The following is a 14,370-nucleotide window of genomic DNA, read 5'->3' as shown; positions in this document are numbered from 1 at the left end:
AAGAATTGCTGGCAATTAATAGAATAGTGCTAATTATGGCTTTCATCATTCATTCAAGTATTTATTTAGCACCTACTTATGGTGCTCAACACTTGTTACTTCAAGCTACCTTAATTTTCCAAGAGTGGTGCCTTACTCTGTTTCTTCTGATGTGGTCTTCCAATCAGTGTGTGTAACATATACCTGTTATCCATCAGCCATTGTAAGTGGCTGTATCTGTTGCATCATCATAAGAAGCTTAAGCTTTGTGCTCTGATAAATTGTGTTTTATTGAAGGGGGCTAATAGGATGAAAACAGCAAAATAATAATTTTTTTCAACAAATTGTAAATTATAAGAAGATAATTGGTTAATGTACAACCATTTTAATGATTCCCTTGTTCATTTTTGCTGTGAAATGCACTGAAAAATCTCAAAATGAGTTATAGTTCATGTGTTGGGAAGATTAAAAAATAATAAAACTAGAGAACAATGATGCCTTTGTCTGTTTTATGAATGGAGAGAAATAGAAAGTTTATATTTAGCGGAGTTATTGCCCTGTTCATTCGAGAAGGACATTGATTTTAAATCCTTACCTTCAGGAATCTCTTAGGGAAATAAGGGAGTAAATTTAATAACAGTTTTTTAAAATTAAAATGTTTTAATTTTATGACTTTTAAATTAACTGGAAATAGAGCAAGAATATAAAATGAAACTGGAGGTTTTTGTTTTGTTCTTTGAACCATTTGAATGCCCATTTATTTCTTTGAATTTTTGAACCATTTTAAGAATTACTGAAATATGACTTTTTAAAATTCTTATTAAAAGTACATTTATGAGTAATTGAAATCTCCCCCCCTTGACAGGAGTGAAATAATACCACTTTAGGGTAACTGTTTTACCTTGTCCTTCTCTTCTTGACATCTGCTGTAGCTTATTCACTTAACAAGAGGTAGAGGCCTTTTCTGGTTTTTGTTTTTGTTTTGTTTTTTAATCTACACCTTGTTAATATTTGGCCAGGGAAACAAGTCTTTGTAGCAATTGTATCTCTGTCTTTTGGGGCAAAGTTTTAAATGTACACTTTCCTTCTGGCTATTAGGAATTGTATGTTAAGAAGTCCAAGACTAGAAGTGAAAAAAAGAGAAAATTCTGGCCTTTAGATTGTGTATTGGGAGAGGTATGGCATCTGCATATTGATTCACTGAATTCTGCAAGTTGTAACCAACATCACCTCTAATACCTACTTGTCGCCAAAAATAAGAAGAAGAAGAAGAAGAAGAAAAATATTGAGTCCCTTCACTCCACAACAACCCTGTGAAATTGTAAAGTCAGGGATGGCTGTTCAAACTTTACAGATGAAGAAATTATTGCTCAGAAAGTTTAGTGCTCACTTCAACTCACTTAGCTAGACCTTCATTCATTCAACAAACATCTGCTGAGTATTCCTTTGGGGCTGGGATTCCTTTGTCTTTTGGCTGGGGATAAAATAAAAGTATTCCTTTGCTACCCTGCATTGGACTCCGATGTGGCAAATACTCTCCCTATCCTCAGAGACTTGGATGAGGGAAGAAGCTAAAACTTAATTCCTGAGAATGGGATGTTGACACAGGCAAGGCTATTGGTCTTTCCAAATCCCAGAAAAGCATCAGTGATACCTAGGTAATGTGGAAGGCAGAGTTGAGCAGTGAGCTGAAAACAACAGGGTTGGTTCAAAGTCTGCATAAGAAGCCCCAAACAATGCATCCAGGTGACTAACCCTTGTTCCACCCTACAAGAAACTCTTGAGAGATTGAACCAGGACCAATTGGTTCTGATTGAACCAATTCAGATCTTTCAGCCCCTTCCCCTATCCCATTCCCAAAATATTGGCAGTCAGGCTTATACCCTTAGGCGAGAGATTAAAAGATCCATTTTAGGAGAACAACTCCAGAAAAAAAAAAGTCCTACGATATATTTGAAGGGTCCACCAGCAAAAAGCTCAGCTGACAACCCTGTTAATTACTTTACAGTAAAGCCAAGTCAGCAGTTCCTCCAACATAACCCTCCACCCTCTCACCAATACATTACACATATCCATCGTCCACCACACTGTATATATAGACAGCATATCATGACTCATTTTAATAGCTAAGGATCAGCAGACATTTGAGGAAAGCTTCCAACATGAATAAAAGATCAAAGCAAACAGGAGAAAAGAAATTAGAGGAAGCAGATAATTCAGGAAGTCAGGGGAAGTAACTTCAGAAAAAATTAAATCTTCAGGCAGATGAGATGATATTGCTTCCACGAAACATGAACAAAATGCTATTTTTAAAATGGACTGTTCAGAGAACAAGCACAGGTCTTGGAAATTTAAAATATGATAGTTCAAGTTAAATACTCAATAGATGGTCTAGAAGATAAGTGAGAAAAAGCTCTCAGCAAATAGAACAAAAGGGTAAACAATGGACAATAGGAGAGAAATGATACGGAAATGAGAGAAGCAATCCAGGAAGTCTAACGTGTAACTAGTGGGGATTCCAGGGAAAGAAAACCAATGGAAGGGATGATACTATTTTGATATATGTATATGTGTGTATGATGTGTATGTATATATTTATGAAAATTTCCCAGAGTAAATGATGTGAATCCATTTGAAATGCCATGAATACCCTGCACAATAGAGAAAAAATAAAAGCCCAACCCAAAGCACATCATTGTGAAATTGCATAACACTAAGGATAAAGAGAAGATTCTAAAAAGAGAATGGCATCAGCCTTCTCAATAACATCACTGAAAGCTAAAAGACAAAAGAGCAATACCTCCAATTTTGCCTAGAATTTTATCCCCAGCCAAAAGACAAATCTGACATGCAAGATTTCAAAAAACTTTTATGCCAGCATTTCCTTTTCTGGAAGCTATTAAAGTATATGCTCCAGCAAAACATACGAAGAGGGGGAAAAAAAACAATAACAACAGGAATTGGAGAAGATAAGAGATCATGAAAAACAGAAGATCCAACAGAAGAAGTCAAAGAGGGGCATCAAAATCTATCTCACTACAAGGATGTCATTGGTCTCAGTTCTAATGAAGTTCATATAAGATGAGAATGTTTTGTACATTGCAATACTTAATATATTTGATTACTTTATGTACTAATATATATTTATCAGTTCTCCAAATTTTAATATTCTGGGGTTATTCAGCTGTTCTTCATATGTTGGTGTTTCATCTCATGATCAGTTTTCTGAGAATGCACCATATATCAATGTTATGTGGACTACTTCCAAAAAGCCAGAATATTGCGAGTGGAATCTTGTTTTAGACCCATGGATCTTTCATCTTTTTAACAGTTTTGTTAATGTATAGTGGACTTAAAGTATACAATTTGACAAGTTTTGACATATGTCTCCATCCATGAAACATCATCACAATCATGATAATGAAAATATTTATCATTCCCAAAAGTTTACTCTTACCCCTTTGTAATCTCTCCTTCCCACCTCTCCCCTCTCTCCACCTCTTTCCCATTTCCAGGGACTACTTGTATTAGTATCCTCTTATAAGGACACTTGACACTGGATTTAAGGCCCACCAGGATAATCCAAGACGATGATCTCATCTCAATATCCTTAATTACATTTGCAAAGACGCTTTTTCTAAGTAAAGTAACATTCACAGTTTGCAGAAATTGGGACGTCACCAACCACCAATGGTGATTTTTGGAGATCACCATTCAACCCACTACCTCACTAATCTGCTTTATGTCACATAAATTAGTTCGAGTTTTCTAGAATTTTATATAAACAATCAAACAATATGGTCTTTTGGGAGGGCGTCTGGCTTATTCCATTCAATATAATTTTCTGCGATTTATCCATGTTGATTCGCGTATCAACAGTTTATTCTTTTTTATTGCTGAATAGGAATTCATTGTTTGGAATATACCCCAATTTGTTCATTCATTCACTGGCTGATAGATACCTGTGGCTGTGTCCCCAGCACCTCATCCCTCCTCAAGTGGAAAAGAAAAAACTCCCCCTCCTCCACCCCTCCAGGCAAGGAAATGGCTGTTCCCGTGAGTGAGCTCACCTGGCCTTCAGAAGAAGCTGAATCAGGCACTCTCTGCCGCTCAATCAGAGTTTGGGACCAGAGCTGTGTCCCAACCACCTTCTACTACTAACTGGTTGTTAGCAGTGACTGTGGGCAAGTTGAACTGCCTCTCTGGGCTTCTCTGTCCTCATCAGAAAAATGAAGGGGTTGGATTAGAGGATCTCTGAGACAATACCTTACCTATGATCTCCAGTTTGGGTTATTTATACAGGAAAAAACAAAACAAAAAAAACCCTCCTCTGCCATTCCCCTCAGGGCTGAAGTTGGTGGTTTCTGGGATTAATCAGTTGACTCGGATCTCTGCAGTGTCAGTGCTTTTCCTTCCTAACAAAGGGGAGAGGTGAGGATGGTAGGGCGGCTCAGAGACACTCCTGGTAGAAGCAGAGATCTGACTGATTAGGGCCCAGCTGCAGAAAGTGACACAGTGAGTCCTGCTGCTTGCCTCTCAATCTCAAGGAAATGATTCTCAGGGACCAAGCTGGGGTCCTCACAGGACCAATCCCATGGGGAAGGGGCTAGGGAGGAGGGCCCACCTTGGGATTGGGGAAGGGATGCAAGAGGAGACAGCACTGGCCACCATTCCACCGTAACCATTCTACCATTCTTACCTCCCCCCTTCCTCGCAGTTTCAGGGAGAATTCCTGCGTGAGGAGTTGCCTGCAGAAGCTGGAGGAGGAAGGGCTTTCTTTTGGCCTGCTTGGTACAGTGAGAGCTAGGGTAGTCAGGAGGCCTGGCTGGCTTTCATAAGTAAAAGTGTGGTTTGTTATTATTTCTTTGCTTGTTTTGTCTTGTATGCTGTGCCCCTCCTACTCATTCACCAGTTCAGCAGACCTATATGCTGAGTGCAGGGGACACAGAGACGTGAGGCATGTCCCACCCCATTCTTACTGCTGAGTTCATTAGCCTAGAAGAGGAGACAGACAGAGCTAATAAACAAGATGAGAAGTGCCAGAACAGAAAAAAGCCAGCCTTCAATGAAGAGGGTTAATGAGTATGTGGAAAGGAGGTCATGGAAAAATCCCAAGTCGAGAAAACAACCAGTCTAAACACAGGGCAAAGTACATTCAGTATAAATTTACTTACTTAAAATTATTTCTCGTATTTGGAAAGTCCTTTACTGTTCTATAGATTCAATAAAAAGGGCAAAATAGTTTAGGAAGAAACAATTTAAAAGCTACCCAAAGGTCATCAGTCACAAAAGCTTACATCTCTTGCCTGTTTCTTGCTCACCTTTCTGAACGTGTATTGGACAGGCTGCTTCTCAGGCAGAGGTAAGATCCCAGATGCTGCTCCCTCTCTCCTGTGTCCTGCCCTCACTTAATTCTGCTCCTGAGTGTCCGCATTCACAGCCATGCCCCTCCCCTTGCTTTGCTACCCTGGGAACCGCTGCTCTCAGGGGTGGTTGGCCAGTTGGCTGAAGAAGAATAGGATCCCCCTTAGGAGGGCTGTGCCTCTGATAAGTGACAGCAAAGCGTTCCCGTGTGGCAGTCCACACAGCATGGGGCAAATGATACCAGAAGTTCCAAGTAGAAGATTCCATGTAAGACATAAATGTTTTAAACTGATTGATGGTAATTTAAATTTTCTCACAGATGCAGCCTTCCTCTCCCCCCTCCACTTATACTGTCTATAAGAGAAACTTTAAATAAAGATACACATAGGTTGAAGATAACAAAATGGAAAAAGATCTACCATGCAAACAAAACAATGAGCATTGTATAGCTGGTGTGGCCATATTGATATCAGACAAAATGGGCTTTAAGAAAAACAGACAGATGGAGACACTTCACAATGATAAAATATCAATTCCATTAGAAAGTCATAACAGTCATGAGTGTGTATGTACCTAATATACATCCTCAAAATACATGAAGCAGATGTCACCCACACTGGCACTAAAATGAGAGACGGGGTGGGGTTGGGGGCTGGTTGCTGGTCAAGGAGAAGGGTGTAGTTTCAGAGCAAGAAGAACGTGACCTTCACAGACCCTGGGGGGCCGACCAGACACAGGAGGAGAATCCTGGGGAGGGGAGACAGAACCTGGATGATGGGAGCAGAGAATGGGTGTTTCATGGAGTTTCTAGGCTAACACAGGAGCTCAATAAATATTTGTTAAACTCATGACAAAATGGAAGCCTAAATCATGCTATTCAGATATAAGAGACTGAAGTTCCTCTGGCTGGATGAGGTGGGTAATGTGTCCACACAGAAGGCGACTCAGCCTTAGAGCCACCCTGGCCGGTCACCCCTGCTCCTGAGACTTTTCCCATTGCAGTCCTCCCCCAAGGGGGTGCTGGAGTGGGTATCTTTCTCCTGTCTGAATCAGAAGAACAGACAGCATCTGTATTGGAAATCTCCATGGAGTTGGCTTTGGGCTTTCCCCGACTTTAGCCAGTGAAGTGACTTTGCCTTCATAATCCAAGGAAATGTGCTTCTCTCTGGGTTTTCAGGTGAGGAATGAACCCTCGATTTCTGCCAATTGCCCCCTTTTCCAGAAGAGTCTCTCTTCTTCCTCTCCCCCATCCAGAGCAGCATGGCCCAAGAGCTTGGATACTGGGTATCCTATAAATCTGGGTTTGAATCTCAGGTCTTCCCCTTATTTGCTGGCTATGTGACCTTGTCAAATATTACCCAAGCCTGCTTCTTTGTGAAATGGGGAAAATGATGCCTGCCTTGCAGGGGCATTTCATGAAAATGTATGTAAAGTGCCAAGCACATAAAAACTTCAAGGTAGGGTGTCCAAAAGATGGACCCATTAAAAAGCTCGAGATACCATTTCTTCTCCCACCCCAGGCTCTTAACATAAACACTAGTTTTGTCTCTTTATTAAAAAGAATTTCTTGGGAATTCCCTGGTGGTCCAGTGATTAGGACTTGGTGCTCTCACTGCCAGGGGCCCGGGTTCAGTCCCTGGTCGGGGGACTAAGATCCTGCAAGCTGGGTGGAGCAGCCGGCCAGAAAGAAAAAAAAAGTTAGCTTATAGACAGCCCCAACGGTAAGATGTATTATCTAGTGGATACAAATATCAATTTTTTTAATAATTAAAAAAAATATTTGGCTATGCCAGGTCTTAGCTGCGGCATGTGGGATCCTTGCTGCCGCGTTTGGGTTCTCTTTTTTTTAGTTGCAACATGCAGGATCTAGTTCCCTGACCAGGGATCGAACCTGGTCCCCCTGCATTGGGAGCGAGGAGTCCCAACCACTGGACCACCAGGGAGGTCCCACAAATATCAATTTTTAAGAAATATATTTTTTTGTAATAGAGCAGAAATAATTCCTCAGGTACTATCAGAGCTTAAATGAAATTTTCCGTAAATCTTCCAATGCCTATTTAGCCTAAGGAAATAACTGGTTGGGTACTCAAAGATGTTATATAAAAGGATGGTCACTGCAGTGTTGTTTGTAAAAGTCAAGCTTAGAATCAAATTATAACTACTGAGGATTATAAGATTAAACAAGTTATAGTAATTTTTTACAATACAAAATTTTTTACAATTTTTTACAAAAGTGTAGCCTTTAAGAAGATTCTGTAGAAATATATTTAATTGCATGGAAAGGTGTTCTTACTGTGCTAAGTGAATAAAATAAATTATAAATTAGCATTGTAGTGTGGTTCCATTTTTATTATATATGTGCATGATATTTGAATGGATATATGTTAAATGTGATGTGTTTATCTCTGGGTGTGGGAGCATGGATAGCTTTTATTTTTATGCATAGCTATCTTCTAATTTTCCCACAATGAACATGTATTATATGTATATAAGATAAGGGGAAATGAACATGCAATCCTTTTTATCCTTATTTTAGACACTTCAACACCCTTCTGATTTTTCAAATTTGGTTTCTTCAAGGCCATCTCTTAAGAAGATACAGGAACAAAGTTATATCTAGGTGAACGACTTAAAATGGATATCAAAGGCAGTCTTTTTTAAAAAATATCTTGTTAGATATTGTATTTTTTTTAAACATTTATTTATTTATTTTTGGCTGTGTTGGGTCTTTGTTGCTGCACGCGGGCTTTCTCTAGTTGTGGCGAGCAGGGGCTACTCTTCGTTGTGGTGCATGGGCTTCTCATTGCGGTGGCTTCTCTTGTTGTGGACCACGGGCTCTAGGCACACAGCCTTCAGTAGTTGTGGCGCGCGGGCTCAGTAGTTGTGGCTCGAGGGCTCTAGGGCGCAGGCTCAGTAGTTGTGGCGCACAGGCTTAGTTGCTCCGTGGCATGTGGGATCTTCCTGGACCAGGGCTCGAGCCCGTGTCCCCTGCATTGGCAGGCGGATTCTTAACAACTGCGCCACCAGGGAAGCCCCTCAAAGGCAGTCTTGAATTTTTTTTTTTCACACAAACAGAGGTGTGAATGAAGGGGAAACAGATGTCCCTACTCTGTTTTAGTATTTTGTTTGGTTTTTTTTAGAAACCACAGATAGCACTGTGGCCTCCCCTCAGGTGATTGCTTTGTAAAGCCCCGAGTCCTTTTCCTTGTTCCAGTTGTTTAAAACAAGACAACAGGCCCCAAATGGAGTCACTTATGCTAACCACACATCACCAAACCGGGACTTAATATTTAACTTAATTATAGTTTCAGCTCTCCCCGAAATGGAATCTTAAACCAGTCAACCAGGAATTACTTGGTCAGCACTAGTAAGGTAATCTGTTCGTTAGAGCCCTGCCGTCCCCTAAAGGAAAGTGTCCTTGCTACAGCCAATCCACTTTTTGCTAGTATAACTTCCTTGCCCCCATTCCGTCCTATAAAAGTTTTTCATTTTGTACAGCTCATTGGAACGCCTTTCTATCTGCTACATGGGATGCTGCCTGCTCCATGAATTGTTGAATAAAGCCAACAAGATCTTCAAAGTTTACTCAGTTGAATTTTGTTTTCTAACACTACTCACTGCAGGGTGAGATGCTCAAGTCACCAGCACAGAGCACTTATTCCAATGGCTCTAGGACTTAGTTTCCTGGGTATCTCAAAACTGGGAAAAGGGCAGAGGATAACAGATACAAATCTGTCCCTGGAAAGGAGATATCTATTTCTCCTATAATAAATTAATAAAATAGTCTTCTGATTTAAAAATGGTTCCTGGGAATTCCCTGGTGGTCCAGTGGTTAGGACTCCGTACTCTCACTGCCGAGGACCTGGGTTCAATCCCTGGTGGGGGAACTAAGAAAAAAAAAATTCCTGAGAATTTACGTAGCACGGATATTCCCTGAAAAACTGATTAAATGCCTTTAAACATTTATTGAGTAAATATCCTAGGTTTGGTAACAGAGTAAAATAATAAAATAGGGTCCTTGCCTTAAAGGAGTCTGAAGTCTAGTTGGGGCAGACCAACATATAAGTAAATAATTGTAAAAAAAAATATGAGAAAGGTCATAACCGATTTCTGAACAAAGTGATAATAGCACTTGGACATGATAACTTGAGGTTTTAGGGATGAGTGGGAAAAACCGCTACCAAGCCAGAGGAAGTATCAGGAGGAGGAGAAAATTGTGTGTCACAGCTTTGAACAGCCAAGTTATTTGGGCAGAAAGATCAGTTTCTCTCCTTGAAAAATTGATGACCAGACTTTGTATACAGGGTACTTCAAGGTACCACAGTCTGGTACACCCAGTGAGCGCTTCCCATCAGGTTACCATAGTGAATGCTTGTCTAGGAAGCAGGTTCGAAAATTCAACTGAGGTGTTTGTAGAAAATTATCAGATATCTCCAGGGCTTCAAGAAACACTTAAGATAGAACTCAAGTACGGCTTCAGCCAAGCGCTTCACTTTTCTCAAACACTTAAAAGTGTTACCTTTTGCTAATTGTTACTCAACCTGCTGACAATAATTTATGCGGCTCGGATCTTTCCGGGTGTGTGTGGGGGGTAGGTGGGGCGAGGAATGGAACCAATAATGGCAGGCAAGATAGAGGCCAAGAGGGAGACGTCAGATCGCAACCTCCAATTTCTTTTTATTTATTTATTTATTTTTGGCAGCGTTGGGTCTTTGCTGCTGCCTGGGCTTTCTCTAGTTGCCACGATCAGGGGCTACTCTTCCTTACAGTGCGTGGGCTTCTCATTGCAGTGGCTTCTCTTGTTGCCCAGCCCCGGCTCTAGGCGCGCGGGCTTCAGTAGTAGTGGCACAAGGTCTAAGTAGTTGTGGCTCACAGGCTCTAGAACGCAGGCTCAGTAGTTATGGCTCACGGACTTAGTTGCTCGGACCAGGGCTCAAACCCGTGTCCCCTGCGCTGGCGGGCGGATTCTTAACCACTGCGCCACCAGGGAAGTCCCAACCTCCGATTTCTTTTGAGTTTCAATTTTTCTTTAGGTGGTCACCGACCCGAATGGTTCCAGTCCCTACTCTGATCTTCACCTTCCTCTTGCCTTTCTCTCCTTCTCTCTCTCAACCATTTCTCCGGGATTCCTGGGTCTCCTGGCTTAGCAGCTGACCACTTCCCTTGTAGGTCCGCCCTTCCTTCCTAGCCCCATCCCCAATTTCAGCCCGCGCCCAGGAGCCCTCTCTGCCTCCGCAGCAGCCCCGAGCGAGGCCAGGCCGGGTCGGGAGGCCGCATGCCCAGGGGGCGGGGCCTGGCAGCGGCCGCGGGTGGAGGGGCGGGCTCGGCTGGGCGCGGCGGCGCAGGCGTACTGTGTCCGCCGAACCGAACCGCAGCTATGGAGCAGGCGCCTCCCGACCCCGAGCGGCGTTTGCAGCCTGCGCCCCTAGAGCCGCTGGGCCACCCTGACGCTGGGGTGGAGTCTGTGGTCGGTGAGGAGTCTGTGGTCGGTGAGGAAGCGGAGGGGGCCCGGGACGAGGGCCCCGGGGACGGCACGGTGAGGAGAAGGGGCGGCAGAGGTCGCCCGGCCTGGGTCGGGGCCTAGCGGGCAAGGCTGGGCTGGTCTAGCCTGGCCGGGGCCGGTGTGCTCGTCCGAGAGGCCCCGCGGTGACTGGGAAGCGAGGTGGAAAGGCCGGGCCACAGGTGCAGAGTGGGGGGGGAGGCTCAGTGGGAAAAGGGGGTTCTGAGTAGGGGGCGAGCGCCGGGCGCTGCAGGACCACCGGAAGGGTGGAGGGGGCGCGGCAAAGGGAGCGGAGGGCTTTCTGTGGGTGCGGCTCGGCGGGCGTGGAGATGGGGCCCGGGAAGCGCCAGGCTGGCGTAGGTGCGTTTTTCAGGGTCGGGGAGCCTGCGAAGTTTGGACCTGAAGAGGAACGCTGATGTTTCTGGCATCTTGTAAGGGGTTGTGCGGAGGAGAAGGCTTAACGGAGGCACCGTGGGCAGTGGCAGCGGTGTTTGAGAAGGAAGAGAACGGGGGACTTGCAGAACAAGTCTGGGGCAGTAAGGGTGGTTGGCTTGGTGTCACCATCAGGAGATGGAGCAAAGTGTTAGAGTCATGAAAAAGTACAAGTGAAAAAGATTTTTTAAAAACTCCTTATTTGACTGTAATTTCTTCATTTGGGGTCGGTGCTCTGTCTCCCAATGGAGACGTGTCATGGATATCCCATGTATCTGCTTTGCGAAGCTCCTTCGGTAATTAGTGATTTTCATTTGCTTGAGGAAAGGAGAAAATGCATCATTTTATATTTGTAATTGCTTTCATTCCGAAGTGTTTTCATGCATAATGCAAGGTGGGTAGACCTGGTTGAACTGAAGCGATTCAGAAACTCAGTGGAGTACTTCTCATCAGACCACCCTAATCAGAGTGTGCATTGCTCATCCATTTTGCTTCTTTTTTTCTGAAACAGGTGTTAGTGCTAATGCAGAACTGTCCATCCTTATGATCAATGGATAAAGAAAAGTTAAAGTTGTTTGCTGACTGAAGCTAGAAAGACTTAACTAGTTAGGAACTTCAACATAGGAGTTGAACGTTTTGCCTACTTGGGGGAAATGTCGAGATATATAGGATAGCATGAAGACTTTTATGGGTGAATTTTAAGTTTTTCATTTAATTTCTTCCCAAATTCTAGAATTACTTGTGGAGAGGTCAGTATCTCATACGAAATGTGAGAGAAGTGTGTGTATTCTGTAGTGCATAAACTTGGCTCTTAAATGATTTGCTTTTTTAATGAAGGTTCCCATCTGTGACTTAGTTTTTCTGTTCTCTTAAAAAGAAAGGAAGGCAAGATGGGAATAAAGACACAGACCTACTAGAGAATGGACTTGAGGATATGGGGAGGGGGAGGGGTGAGATGTGACAGGGTGAGAGAGTGTCATGGACATATATACACTACCAAATGTAAAATAGATAACTAGTGGGAAGCAGCCGCATAGCACAGGGAGATCAGCTCGGTGCTTTGTGACCACCTAGAGGGGTGGGATAGGGAGGGTGGGAGGGAGGGAGATGCAAGAGGGAAGAGATATGGCAACATATGTATATGTGTAACTGATTCACTTTGTTGTAAAGCAGAAGCTAGCACACCATTGTAAAGCAATTATACTTCAATAAAGATGTTTAAAAAAAAAAAAAAAAAAAGAAAGGAAGGGAGGGAGGGAGGGAGGAAAGAAGGAAGGAAGGAACTTTTATTGTGAAGTATACCATTAATGCAGAGAAGGGTCTCACAAAATAATTATCAGTTCCTTTGAAGCCTCCATATATTCTCCTGGGTTACATCCACTCCCTCCACCACAGAAGTAATCTATATTCTGAATTTTGTATTAACAATTCTCTAGCTTTTTAAAAATAATCTTATGGTAAGTGTCCCTAAACAATATGGTTGTTTAGTTTTACTTGATTTTGAAATTTACATAAGTGGACTAGTTTTACTATGACTTCCTTTCTTTGCTCTATAATGTTTTGGGGATTCGTTGAAAATGTAGCTTAGTTCATTTATACTCATGGCTCTATAGTATGCCATTTTATAGATATTCTACAGTTGATTTCTCTTTTCTTCTGTTTACAGACACTGGCGTTGTTTCACAAGATTCTTGCTATTTCTAAAAGTTACTACTACCATGAACTTCTTCCTGCATATTCTTGGCGCAAATGTCTCATATAAACTTAACAGTGGAATTGCTGGATTATAGGGTGGTAGCATAGGATATAGGGTAGTAGGTAGTGCCAAATTGTTTTTTAGAGTGAATATACCAATTTGTATTCCCATCAGTAGTGCCTCATGCTCTCTGTCCTTATCAACACTTAATATTTTCAGACTTTAAATTATTTGCCAATCTTGTGGATATGTGTTAAAGCAATTTTAGATTGTTTCAAAAGGTAAGAGTCATGTCTTTTGTTAGCTACATCATGAGTTTAATTTTGATTATGACGATGAACATTTTGGTAATTTTTTTGTGAAAGCCTTTGGGTACTTAATTAACTAATATGAAGTTGTAACTATAGTATAAAATCCATTTATGTTTATTTAAAAGTGATTATAAATATCTCATTAAAAAAAAACCTATGTGTTCAGTTTAAGATATTTGAAAACCCAAATATGCCATCATACAGTAAAAGTTGTAGTTACACAGTATTACCTGACTCTTCAGTAAATATGTGTTGCAGGAGACCATTCATTATTGCCCAAACTTAAGGGTTTCCTCAAACAACTCTGTAATTTAGTAATTTATAGAGATATAAGCCATTTGGACAGATATTTCAGAATCACCAGGAGTTTAAAAACACACATTCACATGTACTGTGTACGTTGTCCCCTCCTCCTAAAAGATTCCCCAGTCTCCTCCTTAGAAAGTCTGCTCGTTTTCCCTGTTCGTATCCTCTCTTCCACTCCAGTCCATCCCCAGTTGAGAAGTATTGCAGTAACCACAGCCAGGCTGCTACTGTTACTGGTAGATAGGAATGTGGTCTGGGCAGACATGTAAGTTACATTTGTTATTTGTGCTAGGCACAGTAAGGCTCTACTTTTCATTTAATTTTCAGAATTACCCCCAAAAGACATATAAAGATGAGGAAGCAGAGGCTGAGAGAGAAGTGATTTGGCCAAGGGCACAAGCTAGTCAGTGGCATGGTGGGATTTGAGCCCAGGTCTGCCTGGCGTTGATATCAGTGCTTTGTTCATTAAGGCATGCAGCTTCATTCCAAAAAAAAAAAAAGTTAAAAATAGTCTTGTAAAATACTGTACTTAAAATTTTTTCCTTTAGTTAAGATTAAGTTGTTATGTTAAGAAGATAAAAAGGTCTAAACGATGTGTTGATTTATCAATCAGTTTTTCACCACAAAGATACCTATGCAGATAGTGGGCAGAGATGGCAAAAAGCCTCATCAGCCTTATTTTTGACTGCACATTTTGGATGGAGAGGAAGTTGTACCAGTTGCCCTACACCTAGGGCTAGTGGAAACAAGCACTGTCTAAGGGTTGCAAATCTTTTCTGGTT

The 14,370-nt window shown here is 42.0% G+C and overlaps 1 protein-coding gene across 1 annotated transcript in view; it reads left to right on the top strand.

Moving 5' to 3' along the window:
* The first annotated feature begins 10,700 nt into the window (after positions 1-10,700).
* The window catches only part of SNX4 (sorting nexin 4), a 70,673-nt gene continuing 67,003 nt past the window's right edge, over positions 10,701-14,370 (top strand). Inside the window, exon 1 of the mRNA XM_061193189.1 lies at positions 10,701-10,879. Within this exon, the coding sequence (XP_061049172.1) occupies positions 10,721-10,879 (159 nt within the window). The 5' untranslated portion in view covers positions 10,701-10,720. The remainder of the gene's footprint in view (positions 10,880-14,370) is intronic.

Source organism: Eubalaena glacialis, chromosome 6 (genome assembly GCF_028564815.1).
Source record: "Eubalaena glacialis isolate mEubGla1 chromosome 6, mEubGla1.1.hap2.+ XY, whole genome shotgun sequence".
Lineage (NCBI taxonomy): Eukaryota > Metazoa > Chordata > Mammalia > Artiodactyla > Balaenidae > Eubalaena > Eubalaena glacialis.
Note: the sequence above shows the minus strand (reverse complement) of the source record. Positions and strands in the feature narration are given on the sequence as shown.